The sequence below is a fragment of the Natrix helvetica genome, assembly GCF_964273705.1.
Source record: "Natrix helvetica genome assembly, chromosome: 2".
NCBI classification, from domain to species: domain Eukaryota; kingdom Metazoa; phylum Chordata; class Lepidosauria; order Squamata; family Natricidae; genus Natrix; species Natrix helvetica.
Genome location: NC_138552.1, coordinates 31,542,414 through 31,564,032, shown reverse-complemented (window position 1 = coordinate 31,564,032; position 21,619 = coordinate 31,542,414). Strand labels below are relative to the sequence as shown.

General features: G+C 43.1%; 1 protein-coding gene across 3 annotated transcripts in view; it reads right to left on the bottom strand.

Annotated features, from left to right (window-relative positions):
- Nucleotides 1-21,619, bottom strand: part of RGS7BP (regulator of G protein signaling 7 binding protein) — a 74,120-nt gene that overhangs the window by 7,946 nt on the left and 44,555 nt on the right. For all 3 annotated transcript variants that reach the window (XM_081940342.1, XM_081940344.1, XM_081940343.1), the window contains one exon: nucleotides 15,900-16,030. In XM_081940342.1, the coding sequence (XP_081796468.1) occupies nucleotides 15,900-16,030 (131 nt within the window). The remainder of the gene's footprint in view (nucleotides 1-15,899; nucleotides 16,031-21,619) is intronic.

Genomic DNA, 21,619 nt, shown 5'->3' with positions numbered 1-21,619 from the left:
TTGAATTTTGCAGTAACCTTCCCCTGGAGTGGGGAGGGAATCGAGATTTTACAGCATCCTTCCTCTGCCACACCCACCAATCCATGCCACTCCCACCAAGCCACACCCACAGAACCGGTAGTAAAAATTTTTGAATCCCACCACTGCACGAACTGGTCAAAAAGACAAGTAACACCTATGCGAGTGATGGCTAACCTTTTCCAGACTGAGTGCCCAAAGCGCGTGTCCGTGTGAACTCCCAAAATACAATGCGTGCAGGGGCCTGAGCATGTGTCCCACCCCCAGGCATGTGCGTCTCTCCTGCATGCGCTCTGCCCACAGGCATGCGCATCTCTCCGGCATGTGCCCCACTCTCCATGCATGTGTACCCCCACGCACACACTTCTCCCACGCATGCATGCACCACCTGCATGAGCCCCCCGCATATGCATGCACCCCTACATGCACCCTGCCCCCTGGGCATGCATGGTAGAGATCCTATGACCAGCTGCTCGGCGAGAGGCGTGTGCGGACACACAGTACAGATGAACTAGGTCGGCGGCTCGTGTGCCCTCACATACCACCTGTGACACGTGCCATAGGTTCACCATCACGGACCTATGCTATACCCTTAATGTTTAAAATGCATACTCATTTATAGAAGAGGCCAATAGTGTACATGTGTATCAAAAAAGTCAAGATGATACTCACAAGCAAAACCTCTTATGAGACATGTAAAAATGTTCACCTGCATGGCCACAACCATTATCCTGACTGATTTTGATCCCTGTGATATGGCCAACAGTCCAAAAGGCCCATTCGTGACCAAAGCTTTTTCAATTTATAAACAGAAAACTGAGTTCTCTAAGTTTATATGCGTCTCCTGGATTAGGGAGAGTCCCAGAATCATCCCATAAGATCTTCCATACAGTGGCAGTCTGCAAACGGACTCTGAAATCACACACAAATGCCAGGCAACATCTACAAAAGCTGGGAGGTGGGGCTACAACCATGGTTGAAAAACCGGCCTTTGGGGTATTTTTTAAAAACAATAATAAATTACACCTTTCACTTCCTAAACACTTTATTTATTATATTTACTAAGCTAAAAGAAGCTCTTTTCAGTCACAGCCTCTTATTCCTTTGTAAAGATCTGTGCCATTTTCAGGACATCATTATTGTTGAATGAGGAGGAGGAGGAGGAGGAGGGCTGCTAGAGTTCACTTAAATTAAAGAAACGTGGACTACTTTTTTTCTTTCTTTGATGGAGCAATATAAAGAATTTATTTTGTCATTTCCATGAACCTGCCACATTTATTTGATTGATTATAATTTACAATTCTATTAAAGAATCTAACACAAAAGGTAGTTTGATCAAGCATAGTGATATAGAGGATGATAATTTAGAAAGATTAATAAGTGCAAATAGAAACATATGTCATTTCCCACAACAGGAAAAAAATGGATTTGGTTAAGATGGTGATATAAACTGTTTTTAGCAAAGACATTTAAGTTGATCTTGTTTTTACTCGATATTTCTTCTGGTTTTTATGCTTGAAATAGAAAAAAAAATGAAATTTGGAATTTAGTAAAGATTTAGTAGAAGATTTAGTAATTCTCTAGCTATATTATTATTATTATTATTATTTATTCACATTTCTAAACCGCCCCCTTTCCCAAAAAGGGACTCGGGGCGGTGTACAGTCCACAATAAATCACAGATAAAATACAAATATAAATAGAGCTATAAATATATGTATGTATGTAGAGGAGGTTAAAATTAAGAGTCCTGTACAGAAGAATAAATATGAGGCTAAAAGCCCTAAAAACAATTAAAACTAAAACATTACCCTTAAAATAACCAGATGAGAATATACTACCAGGAGTTCATAGATGTAACATTTATAATCATGCCAGGCCAGCTAGTCGGAACAGGTGAGTCTTCAATTTTTGACGGAAGGAGCGGAAGTCCGAGGTGGTTCTAATGTCGGGGGGGGAGGTCATTCCAGAGGGTTGGGCCCATCACAGAGAAGGCTCTACTCCTTGGCGCTGCCCGCTGGCATTGCCTAGTGGACGGCACTTGGAGAAGGCCCTCTCTGTGAGAGCGGATTGGCCGCAGGGATGTATGTGGGAGGATGCGATCCCGCAAGTAACTAGGTCCTGAGCCATGGAGCGCTTTAAAGATAGTAATCAGGACCTTGAAACGCACCTGAAAAACCACAGGTAGCCAGTGCAGCTCGCGCAGGAGCGGTGTTACGTGGGAGTATCTAGACCTCCCCATGATAACCCGCGCGGCCGCGTTCTGGACTAGCTGCAGTCTCCGGGCGCGTCCCAAGGGAAGCCCCATGTAGAGAGCATTACAGTAATCTAGGCGAGACGTCACCAGCGCATGAGTGACTGTGCGTAGCGCATCCCGGTCCAGTAGGGGGCGCAATTGGCGCACTGGTTTGTAATAATTATAGCAGAGTAAAGAACTGAGGTCATAAATTATTAGTACTATGTTGGAAAGATTCAGAAGTCAACACCAATTTTCTCTCCTTTTTTTTAAACCTGTACCCCCCCCCTTTTTAAATCTTTAATTTAAAATGAAGAGAAAAAAAATGGCTGACAAACTATGTGGCTAATGCAGCTATGGACCTGCTGAAGTTTTTGCTTGTTTCAGAGCAGACCCAAGACCACTGAAGAGGTCTAGAGCAGTGGCCCCCAATCTTTTGGCCACCACAGACCAGTGCCCTGGAGAGAGGTTTTTCGGACTGGAGGGGGGGAGGTTTGCATGCTGCCTTCATCCCATAGATGGGGCTTCACTTGTTTACACAGCCCAGTTTCTAGAATGCTGTGGACTGCTGCCGGTCCACGGACCAGAGGTTGGGGACCAGGGGTGAAATTCAGCAGATTCTGGAGAACCGGTAGCGGAAATTTTGAGTAGTTCAGAGAACCGGCAAATACCACCTTTGGTTGGTCTCAGAGTGGGGTGGGAATGGAGATTTTGCAATGTCCTTCCCCAGGAGTGGGGAGGAAACTGAGATTTTGCAGTATCCTTCCCCTGGTGTGAAGTAGGAATGGAGATTTTGCATTATCCTTCCCCTGCCACACCCACCAAGCCACGCCCACATAATTAGTAGTAAAAAAAATGTGAATTTCACCACTGTTGGGGACCCCTAATCTAGAGCAGCTCAGGAAAGGATTGCTTTTCCAGAGTAGCCCAGGACCAGGGATGAAGCAAGGGACCCGTCTTCGTCTTTCTGTAGTCAGTCTGGCTGGAGGCTAAAAAAAAACCCAAAGGCTGCAAACTCTAAGAATAACAATTAAGCTAAGAATAATTAATGCCCTTATTTAACTCTAAGGGAGAGGGGTTGTACAAATGGTAACATACTTAACAAGATAGATGTTAGATACTAGCTACAGTTATAATGGTTTCCACCAAGGTCCTCTGTTCCAGCGGGAACAGAGGTTTAATCTCATTGGTCGAAGGGTCTGCTGTCAGACTCAACCTTCCCTGGATTGTACATACTTGTTCTGTTACAATAAAGAGCTGTTGTTGCCTTTAGCCCGAGTGTGCCTTTCCATTACCCGATCTAACAATAGACCGTAGCAGAAATGGAAGCTTCATGTTGCCATTGGCAAGATAATTAACTTTCAAATGCTTGAACGTAAGTCACAGTTTTACTCCCCGCTGATGTATTGCAAAGCTGCAGGAAGGCAGGAGAGATGATAATTTAAACGACTCCGCTTAGAGGCTGCTTGACTCAAAAGACTTTTGCATTGCTGAAGGAAACCCTTCTTATCCAGCATACATTATAAATAAAAAGGAGAAAAATCACAAGGTTTTTGGATACTGGACGTCTGATTATTTTTTGAGAACCCAAGATCTTATGACACCCGGAGCCAAATCTGTCCCTGTGACAGCAGGGTAGTCAATTTAAAGCAATTTCATTATATCTTAAGTTCCTTGATGTACTTAAGATTTTGTTTATGCAGCACTTGCAAATTTTATAATAAGAGTGAGGAAATCAAAACACACTGTTCAACCAATTCATTCCTTAAATACTTGGCGAGCCATTTTTGTGTCATGCCAAGAGTAAGTTACTAGAAGTCATTAGGTTATTAGAGTTATGGAATATAGCAACCAAGAAATAAAACTTTATGCCCTTAATAAAAATGGTCTAGCCACATAGTCAATACTTTTCTGTTGTCCCCACCATATTGTGTAGCACTCTCGTCTTGAGAGTAGTCTAGCACCCTCATTGTTGGCCTTCCATAAACTGTGAAAGACATAATATTTCTTTTGTGGAATGAATGGCTATAATTCTACTTACCACTTTTATGGCTGTTGTGTTTTTTGGCTTTTACATTTTTATTGTTTTTATGTTTTAGGCTGTCACTTTTTTTTAACCTGGTAGTGTATAAATAAAGTTAAGTGTTCATGTACCGTATGAAATACGAAAAATAGGGAACGAATGCCATAGTTTTTTTTTATTTCTGAAGAAGCTTTTATTGTGGCGGTGTAGTATTGACTTTTAAGTTACCTTGACTGTGCCTTGTTTAAATCATTTTGAATTTTTAGAGAAGCACTAAGGCAGAAATTCATTATGATGCACATAGCATTTTCACCAGAGGTGGTATTCAGCCGGTTTGGACTGGTTCACCCAAATCAAGAACGGAAATTGCGGATTGGGCCCGCCCACACGCCCCGGCTCTATGCCGTCCTATTTAGGCATGTTTTTGAGGCCGGGTGCATGCGCAAAAGGAGTGAACGTGAGCAAAGCACATGCACAAAGGTGGGGCGCATGCGCAGAAGTGGAGTGTGCATGCATGCATAGTGAACCGGTGGTAACAAAATGTGAAACCCAGCACTTTCCATTCACCAATGGAAATCACTTTTCCCTTTTCTTCTTTGCATGTTTGATATTTCCCAAGGTATGTAGCTTTTTTTTTTTTAAAGCCATTTAAGCAAAATCCGCTGCTTTGGAGAGAATTGGTAAAATAGCTCATCCTTGTTAACAGAAATAGCTTGACTCAAGAGGGTAAAACAGAAGTAACAGGCTACTTCCTTCAGCTTCAAAAAGGAGACCGAAAGAAAGAAATGCCTTCTCTCGGTAATTCAGAAGGCTCCATTGCCCAGGATTCCTTCTATTTCAATCAACTCTTCAAATCTGCTTGAATTTGAAGGACATTGCAAATAATGACTCCTTTTGGTCAGTATCGATGCCACAAGGAGTACAAAATGCATTCAACTGTCTGTCAGCAATTTCCCCCTTACAAATACTTGACTGCCGCCAGGCAAGTGCTCCACCTTGTTCAGGACAAAATGGTTATGAAGTGGCTCTGAAGTGGCACCTGTGAACAGATAAGACATTCCAACATTCATCACAGCAAATGCTCGTAAATAGACACCCAAGTTCTCTTGGTGACTGTGTTTCTTTTTTTGTTGTTTGCCTCAGCCATCACATTTCCTCCCTAATTCGTCTTTTTAAAAGTGCATGTGGAAGAGTAAACTTAGAGGGTGAAATAATTAAAAACCAGCATGTGAATTGCTTGGGCATAAGATGCATAAGCATTTGCTTCAAGTGATCATTTAGACCAGTGTTTCTGGTCAATTTCCTTGGCAGGAAAATTGTGGGAGCTGAACTCTTAAAGTTACTAAGGTAGAGAAACACTGATTAGACCAGAGGTGTCAAACTCAAGGCCCAGGGGCCAGATCTGCCCATGGAGTAATTAGATCTGGACTGCGGGGCTGCCCTGGAAGCAGTGAAGGATTGGCCTATGGTGCTTCTGCCAGCGAAAATGGGTTCCTGAGCTCCACTTTCGGCTGCCATGGCCTCCTACAACCCTCTGCTAGTCAAAATGGAGCTCCTTTTTCATTGGCAGAGAGTTGCAGGAAGCTGTGGCAGCTGAAAATGGAGCTCAGGAGTCCGTTTTCACTGGCAGAGCACTCAGGCCACCACAGGCACCCCTCACAGGAGTGACATTGAGCTGGCCACACTCACTCTGGCCCCTCCATCCTGGCCTCCTGATTTCAAACACAACCCTGATGCAGCACTCAATGAAATTGAGTTTGAAACCCCTGGATTAGACAAATGGAAAGAAATTTGCTACAAAGCACTTGGCCATGTTTTTGTTTGTCTGTGTGCCTGCACGCCCATATCAGAGAATTGTTGGGAAAATATTCAAAGCAGGCAAGTTACTAAAGATGTGGATTAATTAACATATGTAAGATGGGCAGCTATATAAATGAAATAAATCAGCGAATAATCATAATGGAGTAATATGAAGTGTATATACTTGTTATATAAATAACATGATTTCTTCTAGGCCAAAAGTTAATGAAGCGAACAAAAAATAAATTTCTTACATGCTAGAAATTCAAATGAGGCAATTGCAAATTTCTTCACTTAAGGAAAAGAAGTTAAATGTGTAAATGACCATTGGCTTACCTGAAGGGTCCTGTTCTGTGCACTGCGGGAGAGTCCAAGCAAGGTTAAATTCTGTCCTTCTGCCCAATGGACTGGATTGAAAATCTTGACCATGCCTACTGATCTCCCAGTATCTTCAGTTTTTCAATGAAGGCATGGTCCCGAAAAGTAAGTCAATGTCAAGTCAACGTCAATGTTCCATCCTTCCAAACAACGTCCACAGACGAAAGTAAGAACAACTTCGATGGAAAGGAGATAACCTCAGGGCGGGATTGGACTCTCCCGCAGTGCACGGAAAAGGACCCTTCAGGTAAGCCAATGGTCATTTTCCCGTGCGCTGCTTGGAGAGTCCAAGCAAGGGACATACCCAAGCAAAAAAATGTCAAAAAGAGGGAACAATAAAGAGTAATATCCCAATCCTAATGCGTCTCAGAAGCAACGGCCTGCAGTACTCTCCTGCCAAAGGCCACATCTGCGGATGCCAATTTGTACAGTTTGTAGTTTCTAACAAATAACAATGGGGACACCCAGGTTGCCGCTTTGCAGATTTCCTCGACTGACGCCTGAGTTGCCCAGGCCGCTGTTGGGGCCGTGCTGCATGTGGAATGTGCCGTCACTCGAGGGGGAACGGGCCTGCCCTGGTGTTCGTAGGCCAGGGAGATGCACGCCTTGATCCATCTCCCAATGGTGGACGAGGTGACTTTTTGACCTAATGAGGTCAGTTGAAAAGTGACAAACAAGGCCTCCGACCGACGAAGGGGAGCAGTGCGTCTGATGTACTTCTTGACTGCCCTTCGAACATCGAGTGTGCCAGCGACGCTCCCTTGGGTGATTTGGGCGTGGACAAAAGTCTGGGAGGACGACCTCCTTGGCATGGTGAAAATATGAATTAATTTTTGGTACAAACGATGGATCAAGACGGAGGACAACTCTGTCTGGGTGGATGGTACACAAATCATCCCGGACCGATAGAGCCGCAATTTCCAAAATCCTGCAGGCTGAAGTAATGGCAACAAGGAAGGCAGTTTTAAGGGACAAGTGTCGTTTAAGGGACACATGACATAATGGCTCAAAGGGAGGGCCAGTGAGCGTCCTAAGCAGTGGCAAGATCCCAAGTCGGATAACAATGGACAATCTGGGGACTCAGGTTGGAGGCGCCACGAAGGAAACTGCGTATTTCCAGTTGTCTGCTGAGTGGCTGATGGTTGCCATAGGAGAGCACCGTGCACAAGGCTGTTAGCGGCTAGACCCCTATCAAGGACCTCCTGTAGAAAATCTAGGATTTGAGGCGGGGAAGCGGCTGTTGGTTGAAGATGTCGTGTCGTGCACCAGCTAACAAAAGTGGTACAAGTGGCATCATAGATCTGCGAGGTGGAGGCTCGTCTGGAGGCTTGGATGATGTTGATCACCTTGGTAGAATAGTTGGATCTCCTCAGGAGGTCCCTCCTCTCAAGTGCCATACGGTTAACTTGAGCCATTGGGGTTCCGGATGCGTAACTGCTCCCTGGCTGAGAGAGACCGACTCCTGAGGCTGGTTTATCTGGAATGGGGTTCTCATCATCCGATAGGTCATGACCCCCCACATCCTCATCGTCCCAAACCGATTCAGCACTGGCCACCGATGGGGGCGGAGAGGAAGGTCTGTGGAGGCACTGTCATTCACCAGGGCCCTGAGGTAGCTGCAGAGCTGGAGGGCCTGAGGTGCTGTAGCGGCCTAAACAATGGGAGCAGCTGGCTGTGGAACCTGTGGTTGTGCCTCGCGCCTTTGGAGGCCCTCAGCTATGCTCTGAGAGATTGCTGTAGCAATCACCTGTCTCATTTCTGCTGAAAGGCCTGGGCCCAGGTCTTCTACTGGGCGGGTCCCCACCACAGCAGGGCTGAGAATGGGTTTCCTGGTTAGAAGTACAGGAGGAAGGGAACCCTGCCTATCAGAAAGTAGGTCGCACTCAAGTAGGTCTGCACCGCCCCCGAGGGAGGGGGAAGGGGACCTGAACCCCCCAGAGAGAGAAACCTCTCTGAAAAACCCCACACACTCAGAGATAGCTGGAGGAGGAGAGGGGGGCCCAACTGGATCCTGACCAATAGGGCTTGCTGGCTGATCTGGCTTGTGGACTTGTGCCACTGTCTGCCTTTGGGCCTTTTTGAATTCTTTATCCAGGGCCTTCTGGTGCCTGGAAGCATCCTTTTCCTGCACCTTAGATGGCTGCCTGGAATAAGGCTTGGTGATCTTGGTCCCCCCAATGGCTTCCCTAGCAGCCCTGCCCGCCTTCCTGAGATAGGGCCCCATTGGAATGGGAGACTGGCCTGTCGGAAGGGAGTCCACAGAGATCTCATCCGTCATAGTGGTAGTCGGCTTCTGCGGTGACCAGGCAGAGATCTGGCAAGTAGAGCGACTGCTGGCAATTCGCTGGGAAACAGGGCAAGCGTGCGCCAACATGACACAAATTAACGCTGCTGGGGGAAGAGGATTGTGGAGGAGTGTGCCAGAAGTCGAAAGGCTGGACATGGAGGGTGGCCTCGGCCAGAGAAACCTTTGAAATAGCCCAAATTCCCGCTGCTCCGAAAGAGCGCTCCGATCGCTATCCTGTCTCTCCAGCCACCACTGAGAAAACGCGGCAATCGTGCTAATGGCGGGAAACTTTGCCGCTCGAAAATGGCCACCGTAAGGGGGCGGCGCAAGATGGCGGCGCCCAGGGAAGCACCACGTTGCCTCCATAGTAGTGGGAAAAGCCGGCTGTCACTCCGCTCTGAAAGCTCACCTTCTCTGAAGACTTCGGTGTCTTGCCGCGCGGGTTACCTGACGGACAAAACCCTGGTGGTAGAGAGCCAGCTGGCTAGTAGCTCCCAGTGCCCGGATTACCCCGGGATACCTGGAGAGCCGAGCCTCTCCGTCGCAATGCAGAGAGGCGAAGGAATTTAATGCTGCTAGAAGGAAAAACGATCTAGGTAAGGAACCAATAGGGAATAAAAGGAAAATGAATGCTTGTAAAGGATACAGGTAAGAAAAAGAAGAAAAGTCTCAGGAGACACTAAAAGGACGTCCTAATGGGCAATGGACTGAATTGAAAAACTGAAGATACCGGGAGACCAGTAGGCATGGTCAAGATTTTCAATCCAGTCCATTGGGCAGAAGGATAGAATTTAACCCTTGCTTGGACTCTCCAAGCACCGCATGGGAAAATATAAATGGTTTTGTAGAAGTGCTTGTAAAAAAGACTTTGGAGTAATAGTCATTATATTCAAAAGATAGATCAGCACATTTAATTTCTAATGATGTGACATGCATGTATATATCACTGCCTCGATTCGAGTGGATTCTAGATGGGTTACAGAGAACTAATAAAACATAAAACAAGAATAATGAACATACATTTTAATTTCTTTTGAATTGTGAATGGCTCATTTTGACTACTGTGTCCAGTTCAGCCTGTCATATTGACGGTAATAAGAACTACCAAGAAACTAGACATCAATCATTAGAAGGACAAAGGAGGTATTAGGTATATTTATTATTTATCTAAAGGGATATGATATTAAACAGAAGACCAAGACACATTCTGTAACATTAAATGCAGATGATGCATTTAATTAACAGAAAGCACTTTCCAAGTGACTTCTTATTAGCAGAAGTATAGTATACCCTTTATTGTCATTGTACATCATTATACAATGAAATTAGTTAAGTATGACAAAATGTATAGATATACTTAGAAAGTAGATGAATTCACCACTAAATGAGTCAAGGAGACTCTGGAGAGTTTTTGGTCAAGAATACTTTCATTTATATTTCTGCAAGAAACAGATCTACGATTCGGTATTTCTTCTATTTGACAACATGTGCGAGCAGCACAGAGGTGCAACTCTCACAGTTCTACCACGATCTATTTGCACAATATTCTCAGGAAAAGGTGCTCACATCAGCTTTGTGACATAAGCACAGGGTTTGCTAGCAAGTTACTCGTTGAAATAAGCAGGCAAGCCAGATGGTATATATCCCAACTCTTGCCACTTAGCAGGAGTTACTGGAATAACATTCTATAGGACTTAAGAAAGAAGAGCATAGGGGACTGAGTGAACACTGTGAGAAAACTTAAAAAAATTAAAAGCATTTGTGCGCTAAAAGTGTGACATTCTTATAGAAAAGTGTTTTGTAAGTAATAACAGGAGGAATAAGTCCTGTGGATAAGTTTTTTTTAAACTTTCTTAATTCTGGCAACAAATATGAATTTACCAAAAAAACGATGAGGGGCCGTGCTGTTTTTGTGCGGCATAGTAGTGCTTTCAAAAGTGCTCCTTTCCTTTTCTCTCCCCCATAAGAATATCCCCAGAGCAAGCCGTGCAGAGTTGAGTTCCTAAGGTTTGGCTTCTGCTCAATTAGTGTGTAGGAGGAAGGCATCGTGCTTGCAAGAGAAGGGCACATCTGGATTAAAAACAGCTCAATGTTTCTTTTTGCAAAAGAGCTATTTTAGTTTCAATATGTTTACTGCCCCCATACAAGGAAGTTGATTTTATTTCTGTAGATTAGCTCCCTGAAGGAAGAAAATGGACCTAGGTAGCAAGGTGAACTTTACAAATGATATAAAAAGCAACAGGGAACCTTAAGCTTTGATTTTGCAAAATTGTTTTGTATCCACAAGGCAAGAAAAATCAGCAAAACATCCAACTGCACAGCTTGCTGAAGTTGATCACCTGTCTTCCTGAGTTTAGGGGGTCAGAGACCTGATGATGTTACATTTAATCATAATTACACATTCTTGGGTACATATTCATAAGGAAAACTAGTGCAGCCAGGTGAAAAATTATTTGGTACACATCTCCCAGAAAATTGTGTGGTAATGCAACTTGACTGTATAGCACAGATTCAGAACCTCAGTGCCAGGAAATAAAATAATATTCAGAGTTAAACATGGAAGATGCAGTTGCAAATAGCTGCTATATGTTAGATCAACTGCGATGCAGGCGATGCCTTTTATGTGTCAATTAATAACGCAATGATATCACTCTTACTTTCAGAAGATTAGGAGTGCTTGGTGAGCATCACCTTCCTTAATACTGAGAACAAAGTCTCAGTATTGAAGCCTCTTAGAAACAATTTATTTTAGTTTAGTTTACCTTATTGTCATTGCACATGGTACAACAAAATTAAATGCCGTCTTCAGTGTACATTATAACTATAAAAATAAAAACACAAACATACATCCTTTACTTTCTATATAATTGAAATTGAAAATCCGATATTGCACTATACCATAGAATTCAATATGGTTACTGCCCTGGGATAGAAGCTGTTTTTCAGCCTATTTGTCCTTGTTTTTATTATCCTGTACTGTCTGCCAGATGGTAACAGTTCAAAAAAAGGGTACCCAGGATGAGATGGATCTTTAAGAATGTTTTGAACTTTCTTAAGGCAGCGGGAGCTATAAAGCTCTTCCAAAGAGGGTCAATGACATTGACCCTCTGGAGTGCTGTCCTATCTGCCACTGTGCAATTGGCAAACCATACACAGGTGCAGTAAGTTAAAATACTCTCTACGGTGCAGCAATAGAAGGTCACCAGCAGTTTTTCATTCAGTTGTTGTTTCCTGAGAAGTCTCAGGTAGTATAATCTCTGCTGGGCCCTTTTGACCACTGCTGCAATGTGAGCGCCCCAGGTCAGGCCCTCTTTTAAGATAACATCTAGAAACTTAAAACTGGCCACTTGCTCCACTCGGTCTCCGTTAATAAGCAAGGGCTGGATAGGGTTTCCCAGCATTAACGAGATAATTATTCAGAAATTATGTTCCATTAGTACATGAAGTACATTAGTCCATTTCCTTTTACTGGTTTGTCTCGCTAGGTATTCAGGAGCCACTTTGCTTCTTACATCTAGTCTAATATGCTTGCTTTGATTGGCAGTAATTTCAGGTCCTGGTCAGAAAACCTTCATATTGCTTTCTATTTGGTAAGTGGAGATGCCAGAGACCAATAATATTGATGCCATTAAGTACTGAACTAATCCCCCTCCCTTATAAATTGCTATTTCACCAACTACCAGAACTAAGAAGTAGAGTCACTTCAACAATTCTGCTTCAGACTTTCCCCCTCTCAAATTTGTTTCTGTCTTAATTAACTTTTATGAGAATTCTGTCCTCTAAGAAATTATTTATTAAATTTATATGCCACTCATCTTGCTCTGAGTAGATTGAAAAAAATGTGTTTTTTCTTTGCTCCTCCCCCTCTTTCCATTCCCTAATTTTCCTTTCATGCCCTATCTTTCGAATCAAACTTGAAAGGATTGACTTTTCTCTTTCTGTTAAACAGCATACTAAAATATTATAAAGGAGCAAATAAAAAAGAAGACAAATGGCTAACTGAGAGCGCCTTACATGCTATTTTTAGCTGTTATGTACTTATAGCTTTTACACTGGGTGGAAAGACAAACTGCATATGAATCTCCCACCCACAACCTCAAAACTTAAGAGGAACAAGCTTGATATTGTTCCTTCCCCTGAGTAGCAATAGCAATTACGACTTATATACCGCTTCATAGTGCTTTACAGCCCTCTCTAAGCCGTTTACAGAGTCAGCATATTTCCCCCAACAATCTGGGCCCTCATTTTACCCACCTCGGAAGGATGGAAGGCTGAGTCAACCTTGAGCTTGGTGAGATTTGAACTGCCAAATTGCAGGCAGCTGGCAGTCAGGAGAAGTAACCTGCAGTACTGCACTCTAACCACTGCTCATTTATGCAGTATTTGCAAATAATACTGACCCTTGATGCTACAGATTGAGATATTGTTCATGGTGAAATTAGTCTTACGCTTGTTATTTAACGTCACAGAATGCTGTCAATGCTCCTCCTCCATTAAAAAATAATACAAGGAGGTGTATAAATGGTACAACCGTGGCTTAAATTACTACTGCATCAATGAGGAAGCAGGCAATTAATGTTCCAGTCTCCCTTTTCTATAACATACTGCAGATTTTATAGTCATGGCCCTTTTGAAAATCACTTTGTTCGGAGAGGAAAGAAAGAACGCTCCAAATTTTCATCTAACCATGATCTAGTTACAGAACTCTAGATGATCAGTAGATGGCAACCAAGTGTTTTAAACACAGAGGCTCTATTTCTCATGAGTAAAAGCAAAATGCTAGAGGCATGTAGGCATTTTGTTTATTTGTATCCCAACCTTATAGTATTGTTTTTATAAATAACTCAAACATACTCCTTTCTCTTCCCTATTTTCTCCATCACAACAACCATTTGAGGTGGATTGGGTTGAGAGAGAGAGAGATTGATGAGCCCAAAGTCATGCTGACTGTGGAATTCTGGGAGTTGAAGTACAAATAACTTAAAAGTTGTTGAAATTGAGAAACACCGCTCTAAAGCAGGGTGTCAAACTCAAGGTACTTAGATCTAGCTCACGGGTCTGCCCTGGAAACAGTGAAGGACCAGCCCAGGGTTCTTCTGCCAGTGAAAATGACTCCCGAGCTCTGTTTTTGGCTGCCACGGCCTCCTGCAACCCTCTGCCGCTGAAAATGGAGCTTGCAAACGGCCCTCCGAGTTGCATTTTCACTGGCAGAAGGTTGCAGGAGACCGTGGAAGCTGAAAACAGAGCTTGTGAACCTGTTTTCGCTGGCAGAGTTCTTGGGCTACCACAGACATCCCTGACAAGAGTGACATTGAGCTGGCCACGCCCACCCCAGTCCCCCAAGGCCAAGCACAACCCTGATGTGGCCCTCAATGAAATCAAATTGACCCCCCCTGCTCTGAGGAATAGCCCATTTTCTGGGAATATATGTCATGGCACAAAATCGGGGAGTAAATATGTTTTTCAGCAGGGAGAAGGAATTGTTCCCAACCCCCATGATTGATAGTTGGAAAGGAAGGCCCACTTCCCTTCATTAGTCAACATGGCAGACAAACAAGAAAGAAATTAAATGTTCTTTCATAAAATTAAGTGCATAGAGTTTTGAAAGACAAATTTATCATGAGGGGTATCAAAAGCCCACCTGCTCTTTCACTTTGCTATCTTAGGACACCTCCATTCAGTGGCAAGGTAGAACAAAAGCCAGAGGTTGACCAGCATTATGCCCATTCCATTATCCATCAATACAAGGGTAAGTGAATCGTATTATAATTTGGCAGTAAAGAAATCTCAAGCAACCTGGGGCAGAGATTGCCACAGCCACCTTCTAAGTGCAGCCACCTGGCAACTAAGACCAATTTGGACACAGGCACATCTCCAAACTCGTATGAATACAAATAACTCAAAAGTACAAAAGTACAGAAACAGCTGATGACAAGAGAGCTTTTCCAGAAGAACATTTGGGAACAGGACATTTTCTAAACGAAGGTATGTGATCAATATGAGTCTGGAGTTGAAGCAGGAGAAATAAAGACAGCAACATAAAAGCCATGATTTAACACTATCAGCCATAAAGCATTCTATTTCTGATCTTTATTGTGTTTTTCAATTTCTAGACAAGGTTTTCTGACTTCTGACTGAACCTACTGAATTCTCCAGTCACTATTCTCTTCAGTGACCCTCAACTGAGTCTTTATTTCTGACTCCCCTATGACGAGCTATTATGGTAAACTTGCTTATACCATGGCATATTGATAATTTCTGCAATCCATGTAATGTATGGGAATTTCTATGCGGCAAGTATAAATCCTGCGTACACAGAGAATAGGAGCTGTGCATAAGATACCTAAAAAATCAGAGAGAAATCAGTGTTGACCACTTTCATTTTATATAGCCAGCTTAACAATGGTACATTAATCACCCCATGAAAAGCCAAGTAATCATCTGCTCCAAGTAAGACTTTTTTCATAGTTCCCAGAAGCTGTTTAATAAGGCCCTGCTTTACTTCTAGAGAATCCATGAGAGAAATATTTAGATTGGTGAACCAAAGAACGAGCTCTGAAAGGAAGCTGGTGCAGTTTTTCTGTTTGGCTGATTTTGAGCTGGTGTGCTATTTTGCAATATGGGATCCGTGATTCCAAATAACAGTGGGTTTTATTTTGGCCTATGGAAGAAATAAGAAGAGATAAAATGGTTGGTGTGTGTGTGTGTGTGTGTTTGTGTGTGTGAAGAGGACGGGACGGACCACATATATATTGCTTTGACTTTTAGGGGGATAATGAGAAAAATATTTATTTCCAGATAAATATACAGATACTATTTGATACTTTAAAACAATGCTTTTAGATTATTTACTTAAAAGTAAATTAGTTCATAGGGACCTGTAGCCAGAATATTTTTTTTGAAAGCAACAAATCAACATCCATATTCTACAGATTTGCAGATCTGCATCTGACTATTTATACTGCCTAAAGATGTAAGAAATCTCAACTGCAATGGAATGGCTACAAAGGTCTGGACTGAGTTACAAAGGCTCTGTAACTATATATGGCCAGACTGACTGAAGATTAATAGATAATAGTCCTATTTCACAATTAGCCAATGACAGCTGAACTGAATGAAACAATATCTGAAGGATTTCTCATATGTTACCTTCCTACCTTTCCGATGAAGTTGAAGTGATCCAAGAAGGCATATGGATTTCAGCATCTCTGTTGTGTACATTTCTAAGCAACACTGTAACTGGATATATAGTCTACAGATTTCAGGATGAATTTCACCATCTTCTGGCCTGCAATAGATATATGTATGTGTAAAACAACTAGAATATGTTATCATTGCCAACCAATGATTCTCCTCTCCATGTTTCTCCATACAAAGAGAAGCCAAGGCTGGACATTCAGTTGAGGAAACAATTTGTGATTGTTATCATGAAAATCAATGACGCCAAAAGAATTGCATAAGGCAATGAATATTTCAAAACCCAGGTAGCAAAATCAAGCAAACACTTCAAGAACAAACATTCCCAATTTTATTTCAAGGTGTTGATTCCTTCCCCTTGCTTCTTCCTCCAGCAAGAAAAATCAGTATGCTAATGATCACTAGTTCATTAGTCAATTTCCAACTTTGCTGATTTATTTTTTTAAAAAAGCATCCAACCCCGATTACTAAATCTTTCCCAAAACTTGCCAAATGGGAATGCAAGCGTCATTTTATGTGAGAGTGTTATTTTTAATTAATATGAAAAGTATTTAAAATTACATTAAGAACTGATTTACGCCTGTGAAATCTTTTATAAAATTTATATTGCTATTCTTTTAGCATACAAATGTTTGAATGCTTAAAAATATATAGTTCTTTTGATCAAGTATACTCCCATTCTGGCTCCAAATATATTCATTTATTTTTTTAAATTATCTGCAATATAGCATTATTTTTATTTATTTATTTTTTTTTAATTAGCACTTCTAGACCGCCCCCTCTCCCAAAAGGGACTCGGGGCGGTGTACAGTCCATATCAAAAACATCATACATAATAACAATTAAAAATTATTAAATGGATAAATACATAAATAAGAGGAGGATAAAATAGACAGAACTGTAATTGCTAAATAAATAATTTAAAATATACAAAGTTTAAAACCCCAGTGTCTTATAAAATTAAGTCCCCTAAAAAACCAGTAGGAAATATATATGCCAGGAGGTAGACGTTAAGAATTATGCCAGACCAGCCAGTCGGAACAGGTGTGTCTTCAGTTTCTGCCGGAAGGAGCGGAAGTCAGTGGTGGTTCTAATGTCGGGGGGGAGGTCATTCCAGAGGGTTGGGCCCATCACAGAGAAGGCCCTACTCCTTGGTGTCGCCTGTTGGCATTGCCTAGTGGACGGCACCAGGAGAAGCCCCTCCCTGTGAGAGCGAATTGGCCGCAGGGATGTATGTGGGAGGATGCGATCCCGCAGGTAACTAGGCCCTATGCCATGGAGCGCTTTAAAGATGGTGGTCAAAACCTTGAAACGCACCCGAAAGACCACAGGTAGCCAGTGCAGCTCGCGCAGGAGTGGTGTTACGTGGGAGTACCTAGTACTCCCCATGACTGCCCGCGCGGCTGCGTTCTGGACTAGCTGCAGTCTTCGTGCGCGTCCCAAGGGAAGCCCCATGTAGAGAGCATTACAGTAGTCCAGGCAAGACGTCACCAGTGCATGAGTGACCATGCGTAGGGCATCCCGGTCCAGAAGGGGGCGCAATTGGCGCACCAGGCGAACCTGGTGGAACGCCCCCCTAGCCACGGCTGCCACATGGTCGTCCATTGACAGCCGGGCATCAAGGAGGACGCCCAAATTGCGCGCCCGTTCCACAGGGGGCAGTTGTTCGCCCCCTATGGCCAGCGTTGGAGTCAGCTGACTGAACCGAGGTGCCGGTAGCCACAGCCACTCAGTCTTGGAGGGGTTGAGTTTGAGTCTGTTGTCCCCCATCCAGACCCCGACGGCTTCCAAACACCGGGACATCACTTCAACAGCCTCGCTGGGGTGATTTGGGGTTGAAACGTACAGCTGAGTATCATCAGCGTACAGATGGTATTCAACCCCAAAACCACGGATGATCTCTCCCAGCGGCTTCACATATGTGTTGAACAGGAGGGGCGAGAGGACCGACCCCTGTGGCACCCCACAAGTGAGTGACCTCAGGGTCAACCTCTGCCCCCCCGTCAACACACATTGCGACCGGTCGGAGAGGTAGGAGCCGAACCACCGTAAAACGGTGCCTCCGACTCCCATCCCCTCCAGCCGGCGCAATAGGATACCATGGTCGATGGTATCAAAAGCCGCTGAGAGGTCTAATAGGACCAGGATAGAGGAACAACCTCTATCTCTGGCCCTCCAGAGATCATCAACCAGCGCGACCAAGGCTCTGTGCTGTGCCCGGGTCGGAAGCCGGACTGGCGTGGGTCTAGATATTCGGATTCGTCAAGGTGTCGTGGAAATTGCTGTGCCACCACATTCTCAACAACCTTCGCTAAAAAGGGAAGGTTGGAGACTGGACGATAATTAGCCAGCTCCATTGGGTCCAGTGAAGGCCTCTTGAGCAAGGGCCTCACCACCGCCTCTTTCAAGGCAGTTGGTAGGAAGCCCTCACCCAATGAGGCGTTCACCAGGCCCAGAAGCCAGCCTCGTGTCACCTCCCAGGATGCCAGTACCAGCCAGGAGGGACACGGGTCCATTGAACATGTGGTGGGTCGCAGCCGTCCACGCAACCTGTCCAAATCCTCGGGGGCAACAGAGTCAAACTCCTCCCAGAATGGTCTCACAAGACTCACTGTTGACGGCTCGTCCGGCCCACTGGAGGGGGCCCATCCGCTCCGGATCTGAGCGACTTTGTCCTGCAGATATTCCCCAAACTCCTCTGCTCTACCCTGCAAGGGTGCCCCCCGCGTCCCCTGTGACAGGAGAGAGCGGGTCACCCTAAACAGGGCAGCAGGGCGGTTATCCGCGGACGCAATAAGAGCGGCACAATGTCTACGTTTGGCCGCTCTCAATGCCACAAGGTAGGTCCGTAAATAGGCTCTTACCTGTGTTCGATCAGACTCGGAGCGTGAGGATCTCCACCTGCTCTCTAGACGTCTCCTATGGCGCTTCATCACCCTTAGCTCCTTGGTATACCAAGGAGCTCGGGTGGATCGCTGCCAAATATGTTGATCACATATTTGACCACAACTATAGTGAATCCTAATTATGATTGAAAAATGACTATGGGTTTTGAAAAAGACAACAATTCTATATTAGTTAGTAGGTTCAAATAAAATTAAACAGTATGATTGATTGAAAATCGAAACAAAGTTGTGCGGTGACCCTTAGTAGGACTTATTATGGAAGGTACTGAGATGTTGCACCGCACCCTATGAGGTTAATTATAATCACTTGGTATACACCTGATTTAATTATGGTAATTGGGACCATAATTTCTACACTTGTAAAGTGCAAAACCATATAATGGTGCTGCTTAGTAACAGCAGTTCCAGCATTTCTGGATGCTATCGTTAAAATTGTGCAACATTGTTAAGCAGGTCACATGATCGTTATCTTACCCAGACTTCGCAAATGATGATACCGCCACTGTAGTATACTGCAACCTTATATTTACAAACCAGCAATGAAGACCAATTGGAAGTACCACTTGTTCAGCGCAGTTATAATTTCTAATGGTCACTGAATTAGTGGTTACTAATCAAGGATGACCTGTATTCTAAGTCATTTTAAAATCCTAACTGTTGAACAATAATGCCCTGATTTGTATATAGCACTAAGCCTAAATCAATTCAAATGATGGGTTAGTATTATATGTGAACCAAACGTTCAACAACGAAAGACATTTCACATTTTGAGAGACTGTGAAGGGAAAAAATAATAATCTACCGACTTCTACTCAAAAAGCTTGATAGTTATACAGAATATAGTTCTCTGAGCACAGGACATTTTTCTTCTTTATTCGTGTGGGAAATACACTATGTGAATGATGGGAAAATAGTCATGTGTACAGGGTTGTGGATTGCAGCCATATTTATTTTTAACCAAAACATTAAATAAACATTTCATTAGGCCAAGAGAAATTAGAAGCATGACCCAGTGTCTCTCAGAGCTCTGTTGCTATGCCTATCACATAGATCAACATTACCCCAGAGAGACAAATGACCCCTGACTTTATTGGCCTTTCACAAAACATTGAAGATCTGAATCTTCCCACCCGCATTTGGGCTGGGAGATGTTAAAATCAGTCCCATCTTCTAATTGTTTTGTCACAGTAATTTGAAGGGCAATCGGTTTTCTGACCTATGGCTTGTGCTATAGGCATTATTTTGAATACAGATTTTATGAACCATGTTATTATTTTTATAATAACAACCCCGTACATTGCTCAGGGTTGTCTTTGAAAAATGGGTGACTCTATATAGATTTACACAAATAAGAAATAAAATGAATTGTACAGAATATGACATCTCAACGCAATAATTTTCTAGAAAAGAAAAAAAAGAGAAATCAAGGAGGAAATTGCAATACTTGCAATTTCAAAATACTATTTCTGAGTTAGCATTATTGCCCTTATTTGTAAGAGATTTTTCTATCTTAAATTACCCCAATCTATCATAAGGACAGAAGCTGACAAAGCAGTAGACAATGATTCTGCATTGTGTTTGACCTTGGGGGGGGGGGCGACAAGGGAGCATGGCCAGCATGACGTCACTTGTGTCAGGGGCGCCTATAGTGGCTTGAGCACTCTGCCAGCAAAAACAGGTTCCTGAACTCTGTTTTCGCTGGTAGAGGCACCACAGACTAGTCCTTCGCTGTTTGCAGGTCGGCCCCATGGGCCAGATCTAAACACCCACAGGCTGGATCCAGCCCATGGGCCTTGAGTTTGACACCCCTGGCCTATGTGTAGCGAAATCTGACATAGGTTTTGGAAGGTATCAATGCTTTAAAGAACAAAGAAGCCCTCTATTTCTGGAAAGTTAAAAGAAACTTAACTTGGACAAAGTCCTGGAGCCGAAGTGAAAAAAATAAAGATATTATGAATTAGATTACGGTTAATGAAATGTTCTGATAAGATTATAAATTCATTTATTACTAGCTCACAGGGCACAAATTTTTTTTCTTAATGTCCTCAAAATCCAAGGTGGACCTCTCCAAAGGAGAGAATAGAGTGGAAAATCCCAGTGTAAGAATTTCAGTGCTGCATTTCATCCCATGTATTCTAGGAAAAAGTTATACAGATTCCCAGAAGTAGAACACATGTCTTGGGAGGAAAAGGCCTTTGGACCATCTACTGCATATCCAGTTAGTAGGAAGCAAGTAAAGGGAAAAAACTGCCCAAGACTTTGGAATGACTCCATTAGTCACATTAGACAATATTAGGCTACCTTCTACACACTGATTAAATAGGCAAAACTAAGCTTTTGCATATGGTAGCTTGCTGTATACCCAAGTGGACATTTTGAAAAGACAATTATCCTATGAATGGTAGCATTTTCTGTTAAATTAAAATAAAACTAAGAATTTTTTAAATCAAGGAAACTGAAAGCCAAAATATAACGATCACTGACAAACTATTTAGCAGCTGATGATAGCAATTTGAATATGTGACCTCATTTTAAAATAGGAGTAGTTAGTGAGATACAACAATGTACACATTTCTCAATTATGAATGCTAAATTTGTTTTTTCTCAGGCAGAAGAAGAAATCCTTTCCTTGGCAGAACCTGTGAAATACTCTTCTTCAGACCCTGGAATTCATTCTGAAACTGAGGAGAATGAGTTCTTCTTCACAAGCTTGGACTTGTATGCCGCTGTCATCCATCTTTTCATCGCATTCTCATGGTTTCCTCATTTCCTTC